The sequence below is a fragment of the Chamaea fasciata genome, unplaced genomic scaffold, assembly GCF_029207755.1.
Source record: "Chamaea fasciata isolate MVZ Bird 193981 ecotype frontalis unplaced genomic scaffold, bChaFas1.0.hap1 SCAF_3, whole genome shotgun sequence".
NCBI lineage: Eukaryota > Metazoa > Chordata > Aves > Passeriformes > Sylviidae > Chamaea > Chamaea fasciata.
In genome coordinates this window covers 113,366,639-113,391,547 of record NW_027094088.1, presented here as the reverse complement: position 1 = coordinate 113,391,547, position 24,909 = coordinate 113,366,639, and the positions used below count along the sequence as shown (strand labels likewise).

The 24,909-nt window shown below is 48.6% G+C and overlaps 1 protein-coding gene across 1 annotated transcript in view; it reads right to left on the bottom strand.

Annotated features, from left to right (window-relative positions):
* Positions 1-23,336, bottom strand: part of ASXL2 (ASXL transcriptional regulator 2) — a 32,848-nt gene extending 9,512 nt beyond the window's left edge. Inside the window, exons 1-7 of the mRNA XM_066180187.1 lie at positions 23,161-23,336; positions 21,322-21,472; positions 7,706-7,818; positions 6,226-6,370; positions 3,472-3,612; positions 1,421-1,584; positions 71-167 (exon numbers count right to left, since the gene is read on the bottom strand). Coding sequence (XP_066036284.1) covers positions 71-167; positions 1,421-1,584; positions 3,472-3,612; positions 6,226-6,370; positions 7,706-7,818; positions 21,322-21,472; positions 23,161-23,238 — 889 coding nt within the window. The 5' untranslated portion in view covers positions 23,239-23,336. The remainder of the gene's footprint in view (positions 1-70; positions 168-1,420; positions 1,585-3,471; positions 3,613-6,225; positions 6,371-7,705; positions 7,819-21,321; positions 21,473-23,160) is intronic.
* Positions 23,337-24,909: the final 1,573 nt, after the last annotated feature.

Here is a 24,909-nt window from a genome sequence, read left to right as displayed (position 1 = left end):
CATAGCCCGCAGTGAGTCCCTGCGGAGCTCCAGGAGCCTCCTGCAGGCTTTCCCCAGCCCGGGGGGTTACCTTCCGACAGCCTCTCCTTCCAGCCCTGGGCAGCCGAGGTGAAGAACTCGTTGTTGAGCGCGGAGCTGCTGAGCTTCATCAGCCCGTCGGCCCCGACCTGCGAGAGACACGGTGCTCACCTGCTGGTCACCTGCTGGTCACCTGCTGGTCACCTGCTGGCCTCAGCCATGGTCACCTGCTGGTCACTGCCCCATGTCACCTGCTGGCCTCAGCCATGGTCACCTGCTGGCCTCAGCCATGGTCACCTGCTGGTCACCTGCTGGTCACCTGCTGGCCACAGCCATGGTCACCTGATGGTCACAGCCATGGTCACCTGCTGGCCACTGTCCCATTGTCACCTGCTGGTCACTGCCCCTAGTCACCTGCTGGTCACCTGCTGGCCTCAGCCATGGTCACCTGCTGGTCACTGCCCCATGTCACCTGCTGGCCACAGCCATGGTCACCTGCTGGTCACCTGTTGGTCACCTGCTGGCCACAGCCATGGTCACCTGCTGGTCACCTGCTGGCCACAGCCATGGTCACCTGCTGGTCACCTGCTGGTCACCTGCTGGCCTCAGCCATGGTCACCTGCTGGCCTCAGCCATGGTCACCTGCTGGTCACTGCCCCATGTCACCTGCTGGCCACAGCCATGGTCACCTGCTGGCCTCAGCCATGGTCACCTGCTGGTCACTGCCCTGCCCTGATCACCTGCTGGCCACTGCCCCATTGTCACCTGCTGGTCACTGCCCCTGGTCACCTGCTGGCCTCAGCCATGGTCACCTGCTGGCCACCTGCTGGTCACTGCCCCTGGTCACTGCCCTGGTCACCTGCTGGCCACTTCCCTGGTCACCTGCTGGTCCCTGCCCTGATCACCTGCTGCTCACTGCCCCATGGTCACCTGCTGGTCACTGCCCTGGTTACCTGCTGGTCTTAGGGCATGGTCACCTGCTGGTCACTGCCCCTGGCCATTGCCCCATGGTCACCTGCTGGCCACACCCATGGTCACCTGCTGGTCCAAGCCCCATGTCACCTGCTGGCCAAATCCCAGGATGTGGGGACACCTCCCGCTGTCCCAGGCTGCTCCCAGCCTGGCCTTGGGCACTGCCAGGGATCCAGGGGCAGCCACAGCTTCTCTGGGAATTCCATCCCAGCCAGGAATTCCTTCCCAAGATCCCGGCCCAAGCTCCCCAGTCCCAGTGGGAGCCATTCCCTGTGTCCTGCCCCTTGTCCCCAGCCCCTCTGCAGCTCTCCTGGAGCTCCCCAGGTCCTGGAAGGTCGCAAGGAGCTCACCCCGAGCTGGGTTCTCTCTCCCCTCTCCCGCGCAGCAGGAACAGAGCCCTGGGGGCGGGGCAGCCCCAGGTGAGCCGTACCTGCCTGTCCACGTCGGGCAGCAGCAGCAGCAGGCGCTGCTGGCCCTCGGGGGGCAGCAGGGAGAAGGTGTGCTTGTTGATCAGCGCCCGCAGGTTGGTGTTCACCAGGATCGAGTCCGGCGTCTCCACGTCGATCTCGGCACAGCGAGCTCGCTTCAGCTGTCCTGCCGGGGGACACACACCTGGTCACCTCACCTGTCCTACCACACACACCTGTCCTGTCCTGTCCTGTCCTGCCGAGGGACACACACCTGGTCACCTCACCTGTCCTACCACACACACCTGTCCTGTCCTGTCCTGTCCTGTCCTGTCCTGCCAGGGGACACACACCTGGTCACAAGTCACCTGTCCTGCCAGAGAGCACATCTGGTCAGCCCTGCCCTGCCAGGGAACACACACCTGGTCACCTCACCTGCCCTGCCAGGGAACACACACATGGTCACACCTGTCCTATCCTGGGGCACACACCTAGTCACCTCACCTGTCCTGCAGCACACACCTGGTCACCCCTGCCCTGTCCTGTCCTGCAGCACACACCTGGTCACCCCTGCCCTGCCCTGTCCTCCCTGAGGCAGGGAACGCCGCGGTGCCATCGCCGCTGGATCCCCGGGCACTGAGAATTCCGGCCTTTCTGTGCTGAGAGCACCTGACCCCCAGGCAAACACTGCATTGCACCTGAGCCGTGAAAAAGGCTCCAAACTGGAGTGACAGCCCTGGGATTGGGGCTGTGGGGTTAAATAGAAGGGTGTGATGTCACAGGGTGGGAAACTGAAGAGTTCAAGGGTTTAGAATGCAGTGACATACATGGGGCAAAAGGGAGGATTTATGGATTTGTCTGAATCCTCCTTTCTCCAGGAGAGCTTGGACACTGCTCCGGGTACACCGGGGGGGGATTGCTGGGGTGTCCTGGCCAGCACCAGGAGCTGCGTCCCATGATCCTCGTGGCTTTCTTCCTCCCTCCCTCCCTGGACACTCCGTGACTTTGTGAGAACATCCTGAACTTCACCGTGGTCAGTCCCACCCTTGGAGAACCCAACAGGAACCAGGAAGGTCGGGAGGGCTGAGAAAGCGCCAGAGAAGGGCTGGGAGCCCAATCCAGCAGGGTCTGAGGGATGGACATCCAGGGAGGAATTTCTTTTCCTTTTCCCTGTTACTGGAGTGTGTAAGTACATTAAAAACCCCACAAAGAACGCAGGTCCTTCGGTGCTCTCCCCCAGCTGGGAATTCCCAGGAGAGGCCCAGCTGCTGAGCACTGGGAAGGGCTGAAGATGGCACCAGGAATTATTTACGCCAGGTCCCAGCAGGCTGGGCAGCACCTCTCAGGGGCCCCCAGCAGTGGGACCACACGCTTCACTCCATTTCGCTGGTTTAGGCTGGTCTCTTGGGTTGCAATATTTAGCCAAAAGTTGGATTCTGTTCCCAATCTGTTAAACCAGTTGAGGAGGTGTTTTCACTTTATCTCGTAACTCCAGGGGGATCTTCTGTTCATGGGCAGCTGTTAACCCAGGTAATGCAGTGTTCTCTATCCCTTCCAGGACCCATCCAGGGGATATCTGCTGTCCATGGGCCACCGAGGCTCACTGCAGGGCTGATACAATCCCATCATCCCACGGGGAGAGGCTCCACCCAGGGGGAGGAGCCCAGCATTCCCACCTGGATCACCCCTGGCATTCAGAACAGCAGCACAGCCTGTGTGCGCTGGATTCCCCGAGGGAGCCCGGACCCATCTCAGCACCACTGGGCCCTTCTCCAGGATCATCTCTGCTCCCACAGAACCACAGCTGGCGCTGCAGGAGGGTTTATCTGGGCTGACACCAACGCCCCGACCAACAGGGGCTCGGCTCCTCTTCTGACTCTGACAGGGTCTGTAGGATTTCTGTTTGTTTGTTTGTATTTTTAATATTCCCAATAAAGAACTGTTATTCCTATTCCCAAATCTTTGTCTGAAAGCCCCTTAAATTCAAAACTATAATAATTCAGAGGGAGGGGGTTTCCATTCTCCATTCCCTGGCAGACTCCTGTGTGTCCAAACCAGGAAATCCATCTCTTACGTGCGTGGAGCCGCTCGGATCTCGGGAAGGGCTTCTTGCCCAGCCCTGGCAGGGAGTTCTCGAGCTTCACCGAGGCTGAGGAGCTGCAGGTGGAGTTTGGGGGGCTGCTGGAATGTCCATCCGCCCTCTTCCCTTCCCAACCTGCCGGAGAGGGAGACGCTGGATGCACAGGGCGATTCCTGCATGGAATGGAGCTTCTCCACCAGGCAGAGCCACCCCTGCAGCTCCAGCAATCCAGGACAGACATTCCTGTGCTCCTGGAGGGCCTCCTGCCCGGCAGCTGAGCTCGGGAGATCCCTTGGAGCCACCAGAACATCCCAGAACATGGATCACGTGTGCTTTGAGTCCATTTCCCAGTTAATCCCAGTTTATTTCCCACCCAGTACGACCCAGGCTTAAGGTTAATGGGACATTAACAACTTAATTAACACTTCCAGGGATAACAGAGCTCCTGGCAGGGAGTGCCAGGGAATTCTCCAGGTGCCAGGGAATTCAGGAAGTACCAGGGAATTCTCCAGGTGCCAGGGAATTTGGCAGGTGCCAGGGAGATCTCCAGGTGCCAGGGAATTTGGCAGCAGGGGCTGACAGCTTGGAAGGGAAAATGTTTTGGGATTGGGATGGGGCCAATAATTAATATTAATGAATCACCCACAGCAGCAGGCTTTACTGGGGAGCCCAGTGGCTGGAAAAGCCTTGGGATTTGGGGCTGGGGATGCAGTTTTGTTGGGATGTGGATCAGGGATGGAGCACCTGGGACAGGGGAAGGTGGCCCTGCCATGCAGGAGTGGCACTGGAGGGGCTCTGAGGTCCCTTCCCAGCCAAACATTTTGGGATTTGATCATTCTGTGCCTCAGAGCCTCACCCAGGCACTCAGTTACCCTGGAAAGAAACCAGGGAAAAGGGGCTGGAAGGAACTCCCAGGAATTTGGGATCCCATGGGAAATCTGGTGCTGGCAGGGGAGCTCCTGCCCTGCTGGAACAGCCAGAGCAGAGCAGTGACCTCACTGATCTCTGACACAACAAATTCTGGGAACCCCTCGGGGATCTTCCACGTGGGAAGAGGACATGGAACCCACCCTGCAGGATGAGAGGCCGCTTGGGAAACCATAAATACCCAGAGAAATCCCCAAACAGAAATAGCAGGAGAAATCCCCAGATATAAACCCCAGGAGAAATCCCAAACAGAAATAGCAGGAGAAATCTCCAGATATAAATCCCAGGAGAAACCCAAGTAGGAATAGCCAGGAGAAACTCCCAAACAGAAACACCAAGAGAAATCCCCAAACAGAAATAGCAGGAGAAATCCACAAACATAAATAGCAGAACCCCAGACAGGAATAACCAGGAGAAACTCCCCAACATAAATACCAGGAGAAACTCCCAAACAGAAACAGCAGGAGAAGGCCCCTGCAGGGGGCACAGGGGGCTGGGAAAGTCCCTGAGCACTGGGAGCAGCTTTGAACCAGCCCGAGGCACCGTCAGATCCACCCAAGATCCACCCAAGCTCTGTCCTTACCTGGTGCAGCCCTGACAGACCCAAGCCATGAGACAGGAGGGGCTCATTCCAGAACCCAAACCCATCCCAGAACCAAACCCATCCCAGAACCAAACCCATTCCAGAACCCAAACCCATCCGAGAACCAAACCCAACCCATGCCAGAGCCCAAACCCATCCCAGAACCAAACCCATCCCAGAACCAAACCCATTCCAGAACTAAACACATTCCAGAACCCAAACCCATTCCAGAACCCAAACCTATCCCAGAACCAAACACATTCCAGAACCCAAACCCATTCCAGAACCCAAACCCATCCCAGAACCAAACCCATTCCAGAACCCAAACCCATCCCAGAACCCAAACCCATTCCAGAACCAAACCCATCCCAGAACCCAAACCCATTCCAGAACCAAACACATTCCAGAACCCAAATCCATTCCAGAACCCAAACCCATCCCAGAACCAAACCCAACCCATTCTGGAACCCCACCCCAGCCCATTCCAGAACCCGATCCCAGCCCATTCCAGAACCCGACCCCAGCCCATTCCAGAACCCGACCCCAGCCCGTTCCAGAACCCGATCCCAGCCCATTCCAGAACCCCTCCCCAGCCCATTCCAGAACCCGATCCCAGCCCATTCCAGAACCCCTCCCCAGCCCATTCCAGAACCCCTCCCCAGCCCATTCCAGAACCCCACCCCAGCCCGTTCCAGAACCCCACCCCAGCCCGTTCCAGAACCCGACCCCAGCCCGTTCCAGAACCCGACCCCAGCCCGTTCCAGAACCCGACCCCAGCCCGTTCCAGAACCCCACCCCAGCCCGTTCCAGAACTCCACCCCAGCCCGTTCCAGAACCCGACCCCAGCCCGTTCCAGAACCCCACCCCAGCCCGTTCCAGAACCCCACCCCAGCCCGTTCCAGAACCCGACCCCAGCCTGTTCCAGAACCCGACCCCAGCCCATTCCAGAACCCGACCCCAGCCTGTTCCAGAACCTCTCCCCAGCCCATTCCAGAACCCGACCCCAGCCGTTCCAGAACCCCACCCCAGCCCATTCCAGAACCCGACCCCAGCCTGTTCCAGAACCCCACCCCAGCCCATTCCAGAACCCGACCCCAGCCCATTCCAGAACCCCACCCCAGCCCATTCCAGAACCCGATCCCAGCCCGTTCCAGAACCCCACCCCAGCCCGTCCAGAGCCCAGAGGAAGCTGCAGGAAGGTGCACTCTCCCTGCCCAGGTGCCGTTCCCAGCACGTACCCGACTTCCCCGGGGCGGCCTTGGCCTTGAGCAGGACGTGCTGGCCGGAGGGCAGCGCCATGCCCGGCCCCATGCCCGGCCCCATGCCTGCCCGGCACTGCTGCTGCTGCTGCTGCTGCTGCTTCTGCTGCTGCTGCTTCAGGGCCTGCAGGGACACCGAGCACTGGGCTCAGCCAGGGCCTGGGGACACTGGGGACACTGGGGACACAGCCCCGGCTGCCCGCGCATGGAACTCCTGCCCTGCGTCCTTCTATCAATGGGATTCCTGCTCTTCCCTTTCCCTCCTTCCTTCTCTCCATGGAATTCCTGCCGTTCCCTTTCCTTCCTTCCTTCTGTCCATAGGATTCCTGCTCTTCCCTTTCCTTCCTTCTCTCCATGGAATTCTTGCTCTTCCCTTTCCCTTCCCTCCTTCTATCCATGGGATTCCTGCTCTTCCCTTTCTTTCTTTCTTTCTTTCTTTCTTTCTTTCTTTCTTTCTTTCTTTCTTTCTTTCTTTCTTTCTTCTTTCTTTCTTTCTTTCTTTCTTTCTTTCTTTCTTTCTTCTTTCTTTCTTTCTTTCTTTCTTTCTTTCTTTCTTTCTTTCTTTCTTTCCTTCCTTCCTTCCTTCCTTCTTTCCTTTCCTTCCTTCCGTCCGTCCGTCCGTCCGTCCGTCCGTCCGTCCATGGGATTCCTGCCCTTCCCTTTCCTTCCTTCTCTCCACAGGATTCCTGCTCTTCCCTTTCCCTTCTCTTCATGGAATTCCTGCTCTTCCCTTTCCTTCCTTCTCTCCACGGGATTCCTGCTCTTCCCTTCCTTCCTTCCTTCTCTCCATGGAATTCCTGCTCTTCCTTTTCCCTTCCCTCCTCCTGTCCGTGGGATTCCTGCTGTTCCCTTTCCTCCTACCTTCTGTTCATGGCATTCCTGCTCTTCCCTTTCCCTTCCTTCCTTCTTTCCACAGGATTCCTGCTCTTCCCTTTCCCTTCTGTCCACAGGATTCCTGCTCTTCCCTTTCCCTTCTGTCCACGGGATTCACGCTCTTCCCTTTCCCTTCTGTCCACGGGATTCCTGCTCTTCCCTTTCCCTTCTCTCCCCGGGATTCTTGCTCTTCCCTTTCCCTTCCCTGCCTGCAATTCCTCGGCAGGGAATTCCTGCCCACCAGGGGAAGCAGTCAGCGCATTTTCCCCCAGAGGAAGGCTGGATTTTCCAACCCCGTTTCCCCCGACAGCAGGAAGCTCCGGGATCTCACCAAAGCACTGGGGAAAACAAATCCCATTTCACAGCCTTTCTCTAAGATAATAATTTTCAAAGTCCAGATGGGTTTATTTTTTTAGGGAAAACACAAAGGAGCTGAGCAGCCCAATATTCCCATTCCCTGCGGGAAGAGGGAAGCTGCAGGCAGGCCCTGGGGTGAGGCAGGAGGAGCTCTGGGATTCCCTCCCTGCCCAGCGCTGATCTCCCAGGGAAAGAAATAAATTTAATTGTATTAAATTAATGAATTCACCTGCTTGAGAGCTTTCTTGCTGTGCTTCTGGGAGGAGGAGAGGCCCTTGCCTGGGATGGACGGGGACGGGCAGCCGGACTGCGGGGAGGCCGTGGGGGCCAGGCGGGAGGACACTGCCGGGAAATAAAAACACAATTAAATACACATTTAAATATAAATTATTTTATATATATATAAATATACATATAAATATAAACTCTTATATAGATATCAATATACACATAAATATATGTGCATATTTATATCTATATCTATATAAGTATAGATATAAATATACATATATTTAACTATACATATACATATAAATAAGTTTAAGTGTAACTATAACTATCATTTCAAATAAATTTCAATATAAATATATATAAATAGAAATATACGCAAATGGAAATATACAGATACATATACAAATAAACTAACCATACAAATATAAATAACTATACAAATACAAATAAATATACCCATAAGCATAACTAACTATAATTATAAATATAACTATAACTATAAATCTAACTATAACTTTAACTATAACTATAAATATAAATATATATATAAATATAAATAAGTTAAGTACATATAAGTACCAAAATATAAAAGAATAACTCAATATAAATATCAATATAAATACACATATAAACATAACTGGAAATAATACACATACATATAAATATAAGAACACATATAATAACTATAACTAAAACTATATCATTATAATGATAAATATAAATAAGTTAAGTACATATAAATATCAAAATATAAAAGAATAACTCAATATAAATATCAGTAGAAATACACATATAAACGTAAGTGGAAATACAGAGATACAAATATAAGTACACACATACATGTAACTAACTATAACTATAAACATAATTTATAAATAAATATAAATTTTAAAATATTAAGAAGCATAGGTGAAGTGTACATTTAAATATCTCTATCAACATCAATATCAATATACTCATATAAATATATATACATGTAAATATGCATCCAAATAAGTATAACTATAGTATACCTATAAATATCAATATTAATATCAATACACATATAAATCTAGATATGAATATAAATATGAATATATAAAAACTACAGGTAAAGTATAACTATAACTAAATATAAATATATCTAAATATAGATATAAATCTAAATATAACTATACCTATAAATAAATATACATTCATTATTTATTATTTATCGTTTATTATTTATTATTGATTATTTATTATTTATCATTAACCTTGCAAACAGCTCGGTTATTAACAAAAAATTATTTATTATTAACTTTGCAAACAGCTGGGTTATAAATAAAGAATTATTTCTCATTAACCCTGCAGACAGCTGTGTTATTAACAAAAAATAATTATGGTTAACCCTGGAAACAGCTGGGTTATTAACAAATATTTATTTGTTATTAGTTTTAAATTTTATAATTTATTTTTTATTTATTATTTATTATTAAACCTGCAAACAGCTGGGTTATTAACAAATAATGATTTTTTGTTAACCCTGTAAACAGACGGGTTATTAACAAATAATTATTTAATATTTTAAATTAATAATTTATTTGTTATTTATCATTAACCCTGCAAACAGTCGGATTATTAACAAAGAATTTTACTATTATTATTGTTATTATTTATAATTAATTTATTGTTTATCATTAACCTTGCAAACAGCTGCGTTATTAACAAAGAATTATGTATTGTTAACCCTGTAAACAGCCGGGATATTAAAATTATTATTTATTTTAAAAAATATTTATAACTAATTTATTATTTATTATTAACCCTGCAGACAGCTGGGTCATTAACAAAGAACTTTATTTATTTATTTATCATTTATTTACTATTTATTATTTATCATTAACCCTACAAACTGCCGGATTATTAACAAAGAATTATTTCTTTTTAAAAATTATTTATAATTTATTTATTATTTATTATTAACCCTGCAAACAGCCGGGTTATTAACAAAGAATTTTATTTAATTATTTATAATTTATTTGTTATTTATCATTAACCGTGCAAACAGCTGGGTTATTAACAAAGAATTTTATTTATTTATGACTTATTTATTATTTATCATTAACCTTGCAAACAGCCGGGTTATTAACAAAGAATTTTATTTATTTATGTATTATTACTCATTAACCCTGTAAACACCTGGGTTATTAACAAAGAATGATTTACTAATTTTTAAATTTATAATTCATTTATCAGTTATTATTTATTATTAACCCTGCCATCAGGGCTTATTCATGTGAATTTATTAACCCTGGCTTATTAATCAATAAATAGTTATTATTAATATTTTATTTGTTTATTAGTTCTTAGTTCTTAGTGATGATGACGCCTGCAAACAGCTGCCTGTTCAAAAGGAAGTCTGGGGATATTCCCAGGGGGTGAGACAAGGCAGGAAGCGCAGCCCAAGCCTCCCCGGAGGGACGCCTCCAGTTCCAGGTGATTTCGGCTCCACCAAACCTCGTCACAAACCATCCACTGGGGATGGGGATTAAGCAGCAGCAGCTCCAGTGGCCGGAGTGAACCTGCTTGGGACAGGACACCCCAAATCCCAGGATTGGGGACCCCTCCCGCTGTCCCAGGTGCTCCAAGGTCCATCCCACCCGAAAAGAAAAACCACGGAGCCAGGGAATTCCTGAACGTCTCGCGCCGTGAACTGGGGCTGACAAAACCCCCGTGGGATGTGGGCAACCAAACAGGGTTTGGTGGTGGGGCGGCCCTGCCACGGGGGATGATCAGGAGTCATACGTGAGGGTCAGTTAATAATTAATAAAAACCACAATAACCATTAATAATAACCAGGATAATGAATTAATAACAACCGTAGTTAATGAACGCTTCCTGAGCAATCAGCTCCCAGCATAGCAGGGTAAGGCAGGAAAGGAGCTGAGAGGTAACGAAGCAGCTCTTCATTAACTGCAGCCTTCATTAACTCTTCATTAAGTGCAGCCTTCATTAACTCTTCATTAAGTGCAGCCAGCAGGATCCTGCTCAGCCTCCATGGAGAGCGGGAACTCCCCAGAATAATAAACCACCACCAGGCAGCATTCCGTTGGAACACACGGAATCAGTGATGGGAGAAACGAGGCTCACTCTCTGACATTTAGAAAAGTTTTAAATGATACTGATAGTTATTACAGTAATAGTTACTAAATTAATAAAATTTATAAACCAAACATTTCTTATTTATTATTTCAATCTGATTCTATTTATGAATTAAATTAATGAAACCAATAAATCAACGTAATTATATTTAATAATTAATAATTAAATAAAATTAATGTTTAATTATTAAAATTTAAATGCTTAATAAGGGGATAAAGCAAAACTAACAGCATCGGGTGCAGAGCGGGAATTTTTGTTACACAGTGAACTAGAAGAACTCTTAATATACTTTTTTATTGCATTGGTCCAATGCAGATTTGTGAAGATCATGTATTATATATTCAGTAATATTATATATTTTATATATTATATATTCAAGCATTTTTTTGAGTTTATAAGTTCTGGGAATTCTGGAGCTCTCGACTTCATTTTTTTAGAGTACCTGCCACAGCGCAGGTGTGACTTTGACAGTTCTGTGTTTTATTTTTTTTTAAACGGCCGCTCTGGTCTGTGGTTTGACAGTTGCTGACAGCTGAAGGGTTGGCGGAGATTCTCCTTTGTTCTTTTGGTGTTATTTGCCGGGGTTTTTTTAATGTTATCTTATCGTAGAGACGTTCTAGCCATTTTTACCAGCACTTTCAATCAACATTTGCTATTTCACTATTGTCAGTTACAGAAAAAAAGGCATCAGTTACTATTTCACCACTACAATTGCTTCCGCAAAAGTTAATAATTATTAAAATTTTTACAATAATTAATTCTGAAAAAAATAGAGCACATAGCCTCTATTTTAATATTTTGTGAAAGCCTAGACTACAATATATAGTTGTATTAATCTATTATCTAGTTATAATATATATAATTACAGTTATAACTATGTATTTTATAGTTTAATTACATTTATAACTGTGTTATATAGTTATTTATAATATATAGCTATGTATTAGTTATATATTAATATATATTAATTATAATCAATATATAGTTACATATTAATGTTAACACTATATATTAATATATATTATTGGTAATATATATAATGTATTAATATAATTCTAATGCACAATATATAATAGATATGTTAATATGTTAATAAATTAATACATTAATACAGTAATGTTGATAAATATATATTATTATTAATATAATAAATAGATATGTAATATCTATTAATCACACTAAAACATACAATCTGCACAGGGATTAGGGTGTGAACCATAAAAGGCTGACAAATTTTACTGTATCAAAAGCACTTCAAAGGTGATTACAAACTCTGCTGTATCGAAATAATTTACAAAAACTAATTTATAATAGCAAGAGCCAACAACTGCATCGTTATTTATAACAACTAACTCCTGCTCTGGGTGGAAGTGCTGGGAAAATTCAGAGTCTGAGCAGCACCTGGAGATCCCAAGGCAGGTCCCAACCTCCCTAGGAGTCTCTGAACACGGAATAAAAGAGAACGGGAAGCAAAGAAAAATCTGCTGCTAGAAGAGTTTCCCTCAACGTTCCTGAGAATTTCAACCAAAGCCTTCTAAAAACGGCTTGGATCATGTTTAAAAACAAAGAATTGCAATTAATTGTTTAAAAACAAAGAATTGTAATTGTTTAAAAACAAAGAAGTGTAATTAATTAATTGTTTAAAAACAAAGAATTGGGCAGAAGTGATGCTGGCACAGAGCAGAGACCTCCAGGACTGATGTGCAACCCAAACCCACCGGTCAGACATTCTCTTCAACGCATCCTATCAAGATCCCATCAAGAGATAAAGAATCAGATTCTTTATCCACACCAGATCCCATCAAGAGATGAACAATCAGATTCTTTATCCACACCAGATCCTATCAAGGGATGAACAATCAGATTCTTTATCCACACCAGATCCCATCAAGGGATGAACAATCAGATTCTTTATCCACACCAGATCCCATCAAGAGATGAACAATCAGATTCTTTATCCACACCAGATCCCATCAAGAGATGAACAATCAGATTCTTTATCCACACCAGATCCCATCAAGAGATGAACAATCAGATTCTTTATCCACACCAGATCCCATCAAGGGATGAACAATCAGATTCTTTATCCACACCAGATCCTATCAAGAGATGAAGGATCTGGGCAGGAGGGGAAGCAGCAACGTGGATTTGACAGGAATTCACTGGAGAGGATGAGAGGTTGATTCTTTGAGGGGAAAACTGCAGGGAACTGCTGCAAACTGCAAACCCAGGAGGGATCCAGGGATGCCTCGGGCCTTGGTGGAAGCCTGGATGGTGAAAATATCAGATTTTCTGCTCTGAAAGGGCAGGAGGGCACTGCCTTTGACCTGAACGGCTTCCAAAGCTGAGTGCCAGCACTGGGAGTGTGTGTGTGGAGTTTGTACAGAAGTGTGCGATGTCACAGGGTGAAATATTGAAAGTTTGGGGGTTTAGGATGTAGAATATAGTAATATATAAAGGAAAATGTGGAGGGATTTGGGCGTTGCCTGAGTCCTTCTACACGTTCTTCTTCCTCCTTCTTCTCGGATGTCTTGGGTTATGTAACCAAAAAAAAAATGTTTATTCTATTTTCCCATCTGTTGAAACTGGTTGGGGAGATGTTTTCTTTATCTCTTGTGTAACCCATTCCTCATTACTCCAGGGGGATCTTCTGTTCATGGGCAGCTGTTAAACCAGCTGGGGCAGTGCTCTTTATCCCTTCCATGATCCAAACCTCATAATTCCAGGGGATATCTGCTGTTCATGGGCCACCGAGGCTCCCTGATACAATCCCATCATCCCACTGGGAGAGGCTCCACCCAGGCTGTGGAGGGTGAGGGGCTGTGTCCATGACCTTGGGTTCATCCTCTGCAGCTCCAGATGGAGAACTTGCACTTGACTCATTTGGGCTCAAAAGTCAAGTCGAGTTGAGGTAAAAATATAAAATCCCCCCTCAACTGTGCAGTCGTGAGCTTAAAATACTCTCATTTTAAACAGCTAATGGGATCCAGATGTGTGACGTGAAAAACCTGGAGGGAAGTCACTGAAACACACTTCGAGGAGAATGGAAATGTCTCTGGTTTATCACAGAATCCTGGAGTGGTTTGGGATGGAAGGGACCCCAAAGCCGGTCCAGTGCCACCCCTGCCATGGCAGGGACACCTCCGACTGTCCCTCCAAGCCCCAATGTCCAACCTGGCCTTGGGCACTGCCAGGGATTAGCCGAGTCTAAACTCAGTTTCTACTTTGCCGCTGAGGGCCCAGTTCGGAGCTGCCACTGTCGAAGCCCGTCCAGCGGAGCTGTTCCAGCTCTTCCTCCCGGCGCTGTTCGGAACTAAACGCTTCCTGAGTTGCTCGGAGCAGCAGCAAGGTCTGCACGGGGAACTCGCTGCCAGCAGCACTCCCAGCTCACACCCTCTCTTGGATCGTATGGAATTAGAAGCGTGTGTTCTATTCCAGTCCCTTGAAACTGGCTGGGGAGGGGTTTTCTTTACTTCTTCCATGATCCATCCCTCAGAATTCCAGGGGATATCTGCTGTCCATGGGCCACCGAGGCTCACTGCAGGGCTGATACAATCCCATCATCCCACGGGGAGAGGCTCCACCCAGGGGGAGGAGCCCAGCATTCCCACCTGGATCACCCCTGGCATTCAGAACAGCAGCACAGCCTGTGTGCACTGGATTCCCCGAGGGAGCCCGGACCCATCTCAGCACCACTGGGCCCTTCTCCAGGATCATCTCTGCTCCCACAGAACCACAGCTGGCGCTGCAGGAGGGTTTATCTGGGCTGACACCAACGCCCCGACCAACAGGGGCTCGGCTCCTCTTCTGACTCTGCCAGGGTCTACGGGATTTTTTGATTGTTTTTTTTGAACCACTACATTTGTGTTTTTAATATTCCCAGTAAGGAACTGTTATTCCTATTCCCAAATCTTTGCCTGAGAGCCCCTTAATTTCAAAATTGTAATAATTCAGAGGGAGGGTGGGAGTTTCCATTCTCCATTCCCTGGCAGACACCTGTGTAACAGTTATTATAATTACTACAGTACAAAACCCAAACAAACATATTAGCTGCGACCTAAAATAATTATTATTTTTTAATAAAAATATTAAAAATTTTTGGTAACACTTAACCGGAGGATGGAGAGAATCCTCCTGCATTCCTGAATTATCCAGATGAAGACCACAAAGAACAAAAGCTCCAAGAAGAAGTTTACTGAGCCTCTGCTATCAGAGAATGGGACATGAGACAACAAAGAGGCGCCACCAAGAAAATCATGGACGAGGAGTAAGAAAATGTGAAATTGGTGAAACAGGGGCAGGGCGGGAGGGCTAAAACAAGGAAAGAGTTTCTAAACTCGAAGGAATGTTTGAATAATGCATTAAGTTTTTTTGGATATGTAACAAACTGGGACATTTAAAGGAGAGTGAGGCTCTCAGGGGCTCTCAGGTCTTCTTAGAAGCTCTCAGGGGCTCTCAGGTGCTCTCAGAAGCTCTCAGGGGCTCTCAGAAGCTCTCAGGGGCGCTCAGAAGCTCTCAGGGGCTCTCAGGTGCTCTCAGAAGCTCTCAGGGGCTCTCAGAAGCTCTCAGGGGCTCTCAGAAGCTCTCAGGGGCTCTCAGAAGCTCTCAGGGGCGCTCAGAAGCTCTCAGGTGCTCTCAGAAGCTCTCAGGGGCTCTCAGGGGCGCTCAGAAGCTCTCAGGTGCTCTCAGAAGCTCTCAGGGGCTCTCAGAAGCTCTCAGGGGCTCTCAGAAGCTCTCAGAAGCTCTCAGAGGCTCTCAGGTGCTCTCAGAAGCTCTCAGGTGCTCTCAGACGCTCTCAGGGGCTCTCAGAAGCTCTCAGAAGCTCTCAGGGGCTCTCAGAAGCTCTCAGGGGCTCTCAGGTGCTCTCAGAGGCTCTCAGAAGCTCTCAGGGGCTCTCAGATGCTCTCAGGGGCTCTCAGAAGCTCTCAGGGGCTCTCAGACGCTCTCAGAAGCTCTCAGGTGCTCTCAGAAGCTCTCAGAATCTCTCAGAAGCTCTCAGGGGCTCTCAGAAGCTCTCAGAAGCTCTCAGAAGCTCTCAGGGGCTCTCAGAAGCTCTCAGGTGCTCTCAGAAGCTCTCAGGGGCTCTCAGGGGCTCTCAGAAGCTCTCAGGTGCTCTCAGGGGCTCTCAGAGGCTCTCAGGGGCTCTCAGAAGCTCTCAGGTGCTCTCAGAAGCTCTCAGAAGCTCTCAGAGGCTCTCAGAAGCTCTCAGGGGCTCTCAGAAGCTCTCAGGGGCTCTCAGAGGCTCTCAGAAGCTCTCAGAAGCTCTCAGGGGCTCTCAGAAGCTCTCAGGGGCTCTCAGAAGCTCTCAGAGGCTCTCAGAAGCTCTCAGGGGCTCTCAGAGGCTCTCAGGTGCTCTCAGAAGCTCTCAGGGGCTCTCAGAAGCTCTCAGGTGCTCTCAGAAGCTCTCAGGGGCTCTCAGTGGCTCTCAGAAGCTCTCAGGGGCTCTCAGAAGCTCTCAGAAGCTCTCAGGGGCTCTCAGAGGCTCTCAGACGCTCTCAGGTGCTCTCAGAGGCTCTCAGAAGCTCTCAGGGGCTCTCAGGTGCTCTCAGAGCAGATTTCTGGGCAGCCTGGGCTCCAGGCACTTCTTTAACTATTAACCAATTCCTTAACTATTACCTCACTCTTTAACTATGAACTAATTCCTCAGCTATTGAGTAATTCACTGGACATTGACTCGTTCCTCTCTGGGAGGGTGGGGAGGTCCTGAGAAGGTGCCCAGAGCTGCCCCTGGATCCCTGGCGGTGCCCAAGGCCAGGCTGGACATGGGGACAGTGGGAGGTGTCCCTGCCACGGCTGGGGTGGCACTGGGTGGGTTTTAAGCTCCTTTCCCACCCAAACCATCCCATAAGTCTCTGAACTGCTCTCCTGGGAGATGACAAACGCAGGGGGCACAGGGAGTGTCAGTGAGGAGCAATAATTCCTGTTCTTCCCTTCAGAAGGTTTCGTTTCCCACAATGAGGTGAGAACACAACCCAAGTCTGACTGGAAGGAAATCCTTGCCAAGAGAGGCCAGCCGGAAACTGCAGCTCCTCGGGGCAGCAGGAATCGCAGGGAATGACATAATTCCCTGGAAACAGACTGGGAGGAGAAGCAAAGGAAGCGGCTGAAATAGAAACTGGGTTATGCACTGCAGTCCCTCAGAGGGGAAGGTGTCTGGGCTGGGAGCGTCACTGCAGGGCAGGACTCTGCTGCTACTGAGGCTGCGACCGCTGCAGGAGAAATGCCAGAAATCCCGGGATCCCTGAGGCTGGAAAAGGAAAAGCCCTCCCAGCCCAGCCAGTCCCAGCTGTGCCAAATCCCCACCTTGTCACTGGGTGCCACATTCAGGAATTCCTGGGACACCTCCAGGGATGGGCAGCCCAAAGCTCCCCGGGCCCTGCCAGGGCCTGAGCAGCCTTTCCCTGGGGAAATTCCTGCTGCTGTCCCACCGGAGCCTGCCCTGGCCCAGCCCGAGGCCATTTCCCCTTGTCCTGTCCCTGTTCCCTGGGAGCAGAGCCCGACCCCCCCTGGCTGTCCCCTCCTGTCCGGGAGTTGTGCAGAGCCACCAGGTCCCCCCTGAGCCTCCTTTTCTCCAGGCTCAGCCCCTTGCCCAGCTCCTCAGCCTCTCCTGGGGCTCCGTTCCCTGCCCTGGACACGCTCCAGCCCCTGCAGGGCTCTCCTGGCAGAGGAGACCAGAGCTGGACACTGAGGACAATTCCCAGGCAGATGTTGGAACATCTGGTCTGCTCTCAGTCCTCACTGGGATAAATCCCCATGGAATGTTGTCCTGTGGCTCTGGCTGGGCCATCACAGCCCAACTCCGAGGGGAGCTCCAGAAATCCCTGGCCCACAGCAGCCATTCCGCACTTGGTGGAATTCTGAGGGGAAAGCCAGGAGCAGCAGGGAATTCCTCACAGGGCACAGGGACACGGGCAGGAACCTCACTGACCACAGCTGCTCTGCTGATTTCATCATTTCTAATTCACTCACCACCCTCAGAGCATTGACACCCCCCAAAAAATAGGATTTATGGGAAAAGGCGAAATGCTGTTCCAGGAAAAACCAGGAATGCCAGAGCTCCGAGAGGAGTAACCCCCCTTTTCTGTATTTAGACTTCCACATTGTCTTGTTCTGGGTACTTCTGGCAGCTCTTTCAGGGGAAGATTTTCTCCTTCCTTTGCAGCCCTTTGCTAATGTGATAAATAAAACCTTTATCCCAAATCTTTACATGTATTTCTACACAAAGATCTCTCTAGAGTATTACAGACAAGTTCCCTCACAGGCTTTTATCTAACACTGGGACACTGGAAATACAGGAAAAGTAACCAGAATCCTTTTTTTTTGTATTTATACTTTCACGTTGTCTTGTTCTGGGTACTTCTGGCAGCTGTTTCTGGGTTAAGATTTTCATTCCTTCTCACCTGAGTTCCTCCTTCCTTTGGTAATGTGATAAATAAAACTTTGATTTCAAATCTCTGCATGAATTTCCACAAAAAAAAAAAAAATCTCTCCAGCATACACTTGAATTCCCTCCCAGGCTTTACCCTAATATTGTAACACTGGAAATGTGGGGGAAGTGGCCAGAATCCCCCTCGTTGATCAAACGTTTCGAGGGGATTTGTAAAAAATGAAAACATTTCAACCTTCTTGACCAAATAATTGGGAAGGATTTGTTAGAAACGAAAAGGTTTCAGCCAGACTGCCTGCAGGTCTCCTGTCAAGGGATGGATTGGCAGTCAAGTTTAATTTCTGAGGGGGTTTTTTTTACCATTTTGCACTTTCCTGGTGCTTTCCATGCTTACAGCTCCCCACAGGCAAGGGATTCTGTGATTGAGTGAAACGGTGTGATGAATATATAGATATATAAATATTTAGGTTATAGCACAACATTAAAATAGAAACTATGTAATGTAAGATGCTTTTTGTAGCTAAGTCAGAAGAACAGGAAAGATCATCAGGGAATTCCCCACATTCTTGGATTATCTGGATGAAGATAATGTGGGGACAGACCCCAAAGCTCCAGAGGTGGAATTCATTGATCCTCTGTTATCAGAGAACGGGACACGAGACCACCGAGGGATTTATCTACCAGGAGGAATAAAATGTCCCGTTGGTGAGGTGGGGGCAGGCTGGGGGGGTTAAACCCAGAGAATTTCCAAACTCCGAGGAATGTCTGGATAATGCCCCGGTGACAAAGTGGGGCATTTAAAAAATGTTTTCTGAGTTAGGGTTTGCTCTTGGCCGAATGCTAAGTCACCTTTGCTTTATTTCTGTTTCCTAACTGTCTTATTTTCTTTATTAAACTATTTTTTCTTAAGTTTACCAAGAAAATGAACCTCGTTTTTCACACCAGGTACAAACACACCTGTCCCAGCTCTGTCACAGTGGTGATTCTGGCTCTGGCATAATGGAGAGCCCCAAAATGGAGCTTTAAGGGGGGTGAAATAACAAACCCAGGGACCTCGTGGTCTGAGGGGCAGCACCCAAACACCCAGAGGCGTGGTTAACTTAATACTAAAAGCTAAATAAGATACAAGGTGATAATATATAAGGTTATAATATAAGATATAAGGTTATAAGATATGATATAACGTTGTAATATATGAGGTTATAATGTAAGACATAAGGTTATAAGATATGAGGTTATAACATAGGATATAAGATATTATATAAGGTTATGATATATAAAATACATATATATATATGGGAAATATATATTATAAATACATAAATATACAAAAATATATTTATATATTTTATATATTTATATAAAAATATTTTATTTATGTAATTATTCTATATAAATTTTATAAATAATAACTTTATATAATATATAAAATATACAATATAGTAGCGATATTTCATATAATATATAAAATTATAATATTAAATAATATATGAAATACTATGAAATACTATGAAATACTATAATATAATATAATATAATATACTATACTATACTATACTATACTATACTATACTATAATATAATATAATATAATATAATATAATATAATATAATATAATATAATATAATATAATATATGGAAATATATTATAAATATATAAATATATACTTATCTATTTTTATAGATTTATATAAAAATATTTCATTTATGTAGTTATTCTATATAGTATAAATAATAATTCTATATAATATATAAATATATAATATAGTAGAGATATTTTATATAATATTTAAAATTATAATATGAAATAATATGATATGAAATAATATTATATGAAATACTATGAAATAATAGAATAGAAGAATAGAATATTTATTATAATATATAAGGTTACAATGTAGGCTATTATTATAACCTTATATAATATATCTATAATATACAATTATTATAATCTATAAGGTTATATATAATACAGGCTATAGGGTTTTCTGGGCGCAGGGGTTCAATCCCAAAGAGGGAACAGGGACATGACTTCATCCATCTCAGCTCTCGAACCAACAGAGCCCCAGAACCAGAGCCAGGACCAGTTTTGGAAGGATGCCCCCAGCATCCCTGCTGGAGCCCCGGGCACCGCGAATCTCAGACTTCCTGTTCTAACAGGCACTGAAAGGCTCCCAAAACGGAGTGACAGCGCTGGGATTGTGGGGTTTGGATAGAAGTGTGCGATGTCACAGGGAGCAAAACTCCGACTTTAAGGGTTTGGAATACAGGAATAGAGATAAAGCAGGAGGGAGGATTTAGGGCAGAGGCCGAGTCCTTCTTTTTCACCTCCTTCTCCATGGGTCTGGGGGGGATTTTGTGTTTGGACAGAAAAATCCACGTTGTGGGCCATGGGTGGCTGGTTATTGGGTGAAAAATAAAAACAATTCAGGTGTCATTTCGTAATTGGACAGTTTGTCCTTGTAGAGAGAGAGAGACAGAGCCACTTTACACCTCGTTAGCCAGAACTCACAGCTTGTGAGACTGTAACACAGATAACAATTAATACATATCTGAATCTGAACACACAAACTGCGTCTCTCAAGCGTTTAATCCTGGCTCTGACAGAAGATCAAAACCTCACACATCCTAAATTCCACATCCCCCCCTCCCATGCTCTGAGGGTTATGGTTTCTGCAGAAGTTACCTGGGCTAAGGTAATTAATTAATTACCAATCCCAGCCAGTTTGCATGCACATCTGTGCCTTTTCCCTGCCCACCTGCAGCAGCAGGAACAGCCCAGCGCTGACAGAACCAGAGGACACAGCCTGAAGCTGCGCCAAGGGGAATTTGGGTTGGATCTTAGGAAGCTTTTCACTGAAAGAGGATTAAACACTGGGATGGTCTGGAGTGGTGGAGCCACCGTCCCTGGGGGTGTTTAAAGCAGACTGGATGTGGCACTCGGGGCCAGGGTTTAGCTGAGGTGTCGGGGCTGGGTTGGACTCGAGGATCTCGGAGATCTCTTCCAACCTGGTGATCCTGTGATTGTCCTGAGGCCAGAGCTGTGCTGCACAAACCCTTCCCACAGGGATGAAACCCCCTCCGAAAGGGAGGACAAACTCACCTTTCCTCTTCCACCTGCTCCTCCTGCCGTCCTTGTGTGCGCAGCCGTCGCTGCTGGAGCTGCTGTGCTCGGAGCTGGGCGAGTCCGAGTGGGCATCGCTGCTCTCCTCGGAGCCCTCCGACAGCTCCTTCAGCCCCTCGGGGATGTCCTTCTGCCAGGGGACACCGCACAGCCTCAGCGAGGCCACCCCGGCCCGGGGACAGCCGCACAACGCCCCAAAAAACCGGATCGCTTTGGGTCACTGAGCACCAATTCTGGTGAACGCCCCAGAGCCGCTTCAGTGCTGGCCCTGAGTGCAGGTGACACTGTCCCCACTGTCACCTCCCTCCTCAACTGCCCCTCTCCCCACATCCCCCATCCCTGGGCACCAAGCCGAACACAGGGGATGGAGGGACAGGGCACTGGGAATGGCTTCGAGGTGGGAAAGGGGATTTGGGTGGGATTTGGGGGCAGGAATTGTCCCCTGGGAGGGCGGGCAGGTGGATTCCCGGCAGTGCCCGGGGCCAGGCTGGACATTGGGACAGTCCAAGGTGTCCCTGCCATGGCTGGGGTGACGCTGGGTGGGTTTTGAGGTCCCTTCCCACCCAATCCACTCTGGGATCCTGCGATCCCAAGGTGCTGGTGCCTGGGATGGCTCCGGGCTGGGGTTCTGACTCTCAGCGGACAAATCCCGTGGGATGCACATCCAGGGGGAAAACTGAGCTCTGGGGAGATCTTGGAGCCACTTGTGGGGACTAAAGGGGCTCCAGGAGACCTGGAGAGGAGCTGGGGACAAGGGACAGGACACAGGGAATGATGGCTTCGAGGTGGGAAAGGGGATTTGGGTGGGATTTGGGGGCAGGGTGGGGGTGGAATTCCCAGATTTGCTGTGGCTGCCCCTGCATCCCCGGCAGTGCCCAAGGCCAGGCTGGACAGGACCTGGAACCACCTGGGCCAGTGGGAGGTGGCACTGGAAGGCTCCAGGGACAAACCCACCCCAAATCAGGAATGCTGTCAGCCAGCTTCCTTCTGGTATTTAAAATCCACCTCCTTTTTAGAGGTGCCAGTCAGACAGCCCCCATCGTCCCCTCTCTGGCTGACACTCGGGGACAAGGTGACTTTTCGTCTCCAAAGCTGAGAGCGCTGAAGTCACCCTTTCAGGGCTGGAGTTCTCATCAACATTTTAATTACTCCTAATTACTCTGGGACAGTAATTACCATCAGCAAACTGCAGCCTGGGTGAAGAGGAGCAGCAGCAGCCCAGAAGGGAAGGGACGGGATGTGAAGGTGAGGAACTGTCCCCTTTTGGGATTATCCTGGATCATTTAATCTCCATTTGGGATTATCCTGAATCATTTAATCTCCATTTGGGATTACCCTGGATTGTTTAGTCCCCATTTGGGATTACCCTGGATCATTTAGTCCCCATTTGGGATTCCCCTGGATCGTTTAATCTCCATTTGGGATTACCCTGGATCATTCAGTCCCCATTAGGGATTCCCCTGGATCGTTTAATCTCCATTTGGGATCCCCCCGGACCATTTAATCTCCGTTTGGGATCCCCCTGGATCATTCAGTCCCCATTTGGGATCCCCCTGGATCATTTAGTCCCCATTTGAGATCCCCCTGGATCACTCAGCCCCCATTAGGGATCCCCTGGATCATTCAGTCCCCATCTGGGATCCCCCTGGATCATTTAGTCCCCATTTGGGATCCCCCCGGATTGTTCAGTCCCCATTTGGGATCCCCCTGGATCACTCAGTCCCCATTAGGGATTCCCCGGATCACTCCGTCCCACCGCGGATCCCCCGGATCACTCCGTCCCACCGCGGATCGCCGGCGGCCCCTCTGCGGACTGACCTTCAGGGTGTAGACGCCCATGCGTCCCGGCACCTTGTAGAAGATTCCCTCCTCGCCGCGGGAGTTGGTGTGCAGCATGGCGTTCAGGCAGGCCAGGGGGGACGTCCCGCTGCGCCAGAGCGCGTCAGCGTGCCCCACAGCGACCCACACGGCCCCATAGAGCCCCACAGGGCCCCACAGAGCCCCACAGGGCCCCACAGAGCCCCACAGAGACCCACAGAGCCCCACAGGGCCCCCCACGGCCCCACAGAGACCCACAGGGCCCCACAGAGCCCCACAGGGCCCCACAGAGCCCCACAGGGCCCCACAGAGACCCACACAGCCCCACACAGCCCCAGGGAGACCCACAGCCCCCCATGGCCCCATAGAGCCCCACAGAACCCCATAGAGCCCCACAGCCCCATAGAGACCCACACAGCCCCACACAGCCCCATAGAGCCCCACAGAGCACCTCAGCGTGCCCCACGGCCCCACAGAGCCCATCAGTGTGCCCCCCAGGCTGCTGGGGAGTCCCCATGGCCCCACAGAGCCCCATAGAGCCCTACAGAGCCTCAGAGCCCCCACAGCCCCACAGAGCCCTGACACTGCCCCACAGAGCCCCACAGAGCCTCCACAGCCCCATAGAGGCCCACATGGCCCTACACTGCCCCACAGAGCCTCACAAAGCCTCCACAGCCCCACAGAGCCCCACAGAGCCCTGACACTGCCCCACAGAGCCCTCACAGAGGCCTGCAGAGCCCCATAGCGGCCCACATGGCCCCACACAGCCCCACAGAGCCCTCACAGAACCCTCACTGCCCCAAAGAGCCTCCACAGCCCTACAGAGCCCCACAGAGGCCCACATGGCCCCACAGAGCCCTGACACTGCCCCACAGAGCCTCACAAAGCCTCCACAGCCCCATAGAGGCCTCCAGAGCCCCACAGAGGCCCACATGGCCCCACAGAGCCCTCACAGAGCCTCCACAGCCCCACAGAGCCCTGACACAGCCCCACAGAGCCTCACAGAGACCCACACGGCCCCACATAGCGCCACAGAGCCCTACGGAGGCCCACAGAGGCCCTCCACAGCCCTACAGAGCCCTCACTGCCCCACAGAGCCCTCACAGCCCCACAGAGCCCTGACACCGCCCCAGAGAGCCCCCGGTGCCAGCCCAGGGCGCGGCTGGCGCTCCGGGCTCTCTCCTGCTCCGAGGTGCGCCAGCAGAACGCGGGCTGGCGGCTGGTCGCCCCCACGCCCTCCGCGACGGCGGCTCTCGGACAGGCGCGGAGAGGGAGGGACCGCAGCGGGCCCTGCCAGCGGTTCGAACCCGCGGCGCCCAGCGAGCCGGCCGTACTGCCACCGGGGCCGGCAGGGAGAAAGGGAAAGGACGAGAGGAGGGGAAACGCAGGAAATGCCCCGGTGCTCCATCCCGCCCCGCACGGGACGGTGCGGGGCGAGGGCGAAAAACTGCAACAGAAGGCATAAATTAGATTATGTCAGCGTGTAAAATCTCGTACTCGTTTTGTATTATTTATTAGAATTTTGTATTAAATCTTATGGGTTATTATATATTAAGATCATATTGATATATTAATATTAATCCAGTGCTATATGAAGTACTATAATAAATACTGTATGTTTATATTTATGTAAATTATATATCTTATAATATTATAAGATTTATATATAATATAACATAATGTAATATAATATAATACAATACAAAATAATATAATAATATTTATATTATTCACTATATTGTTACTTAT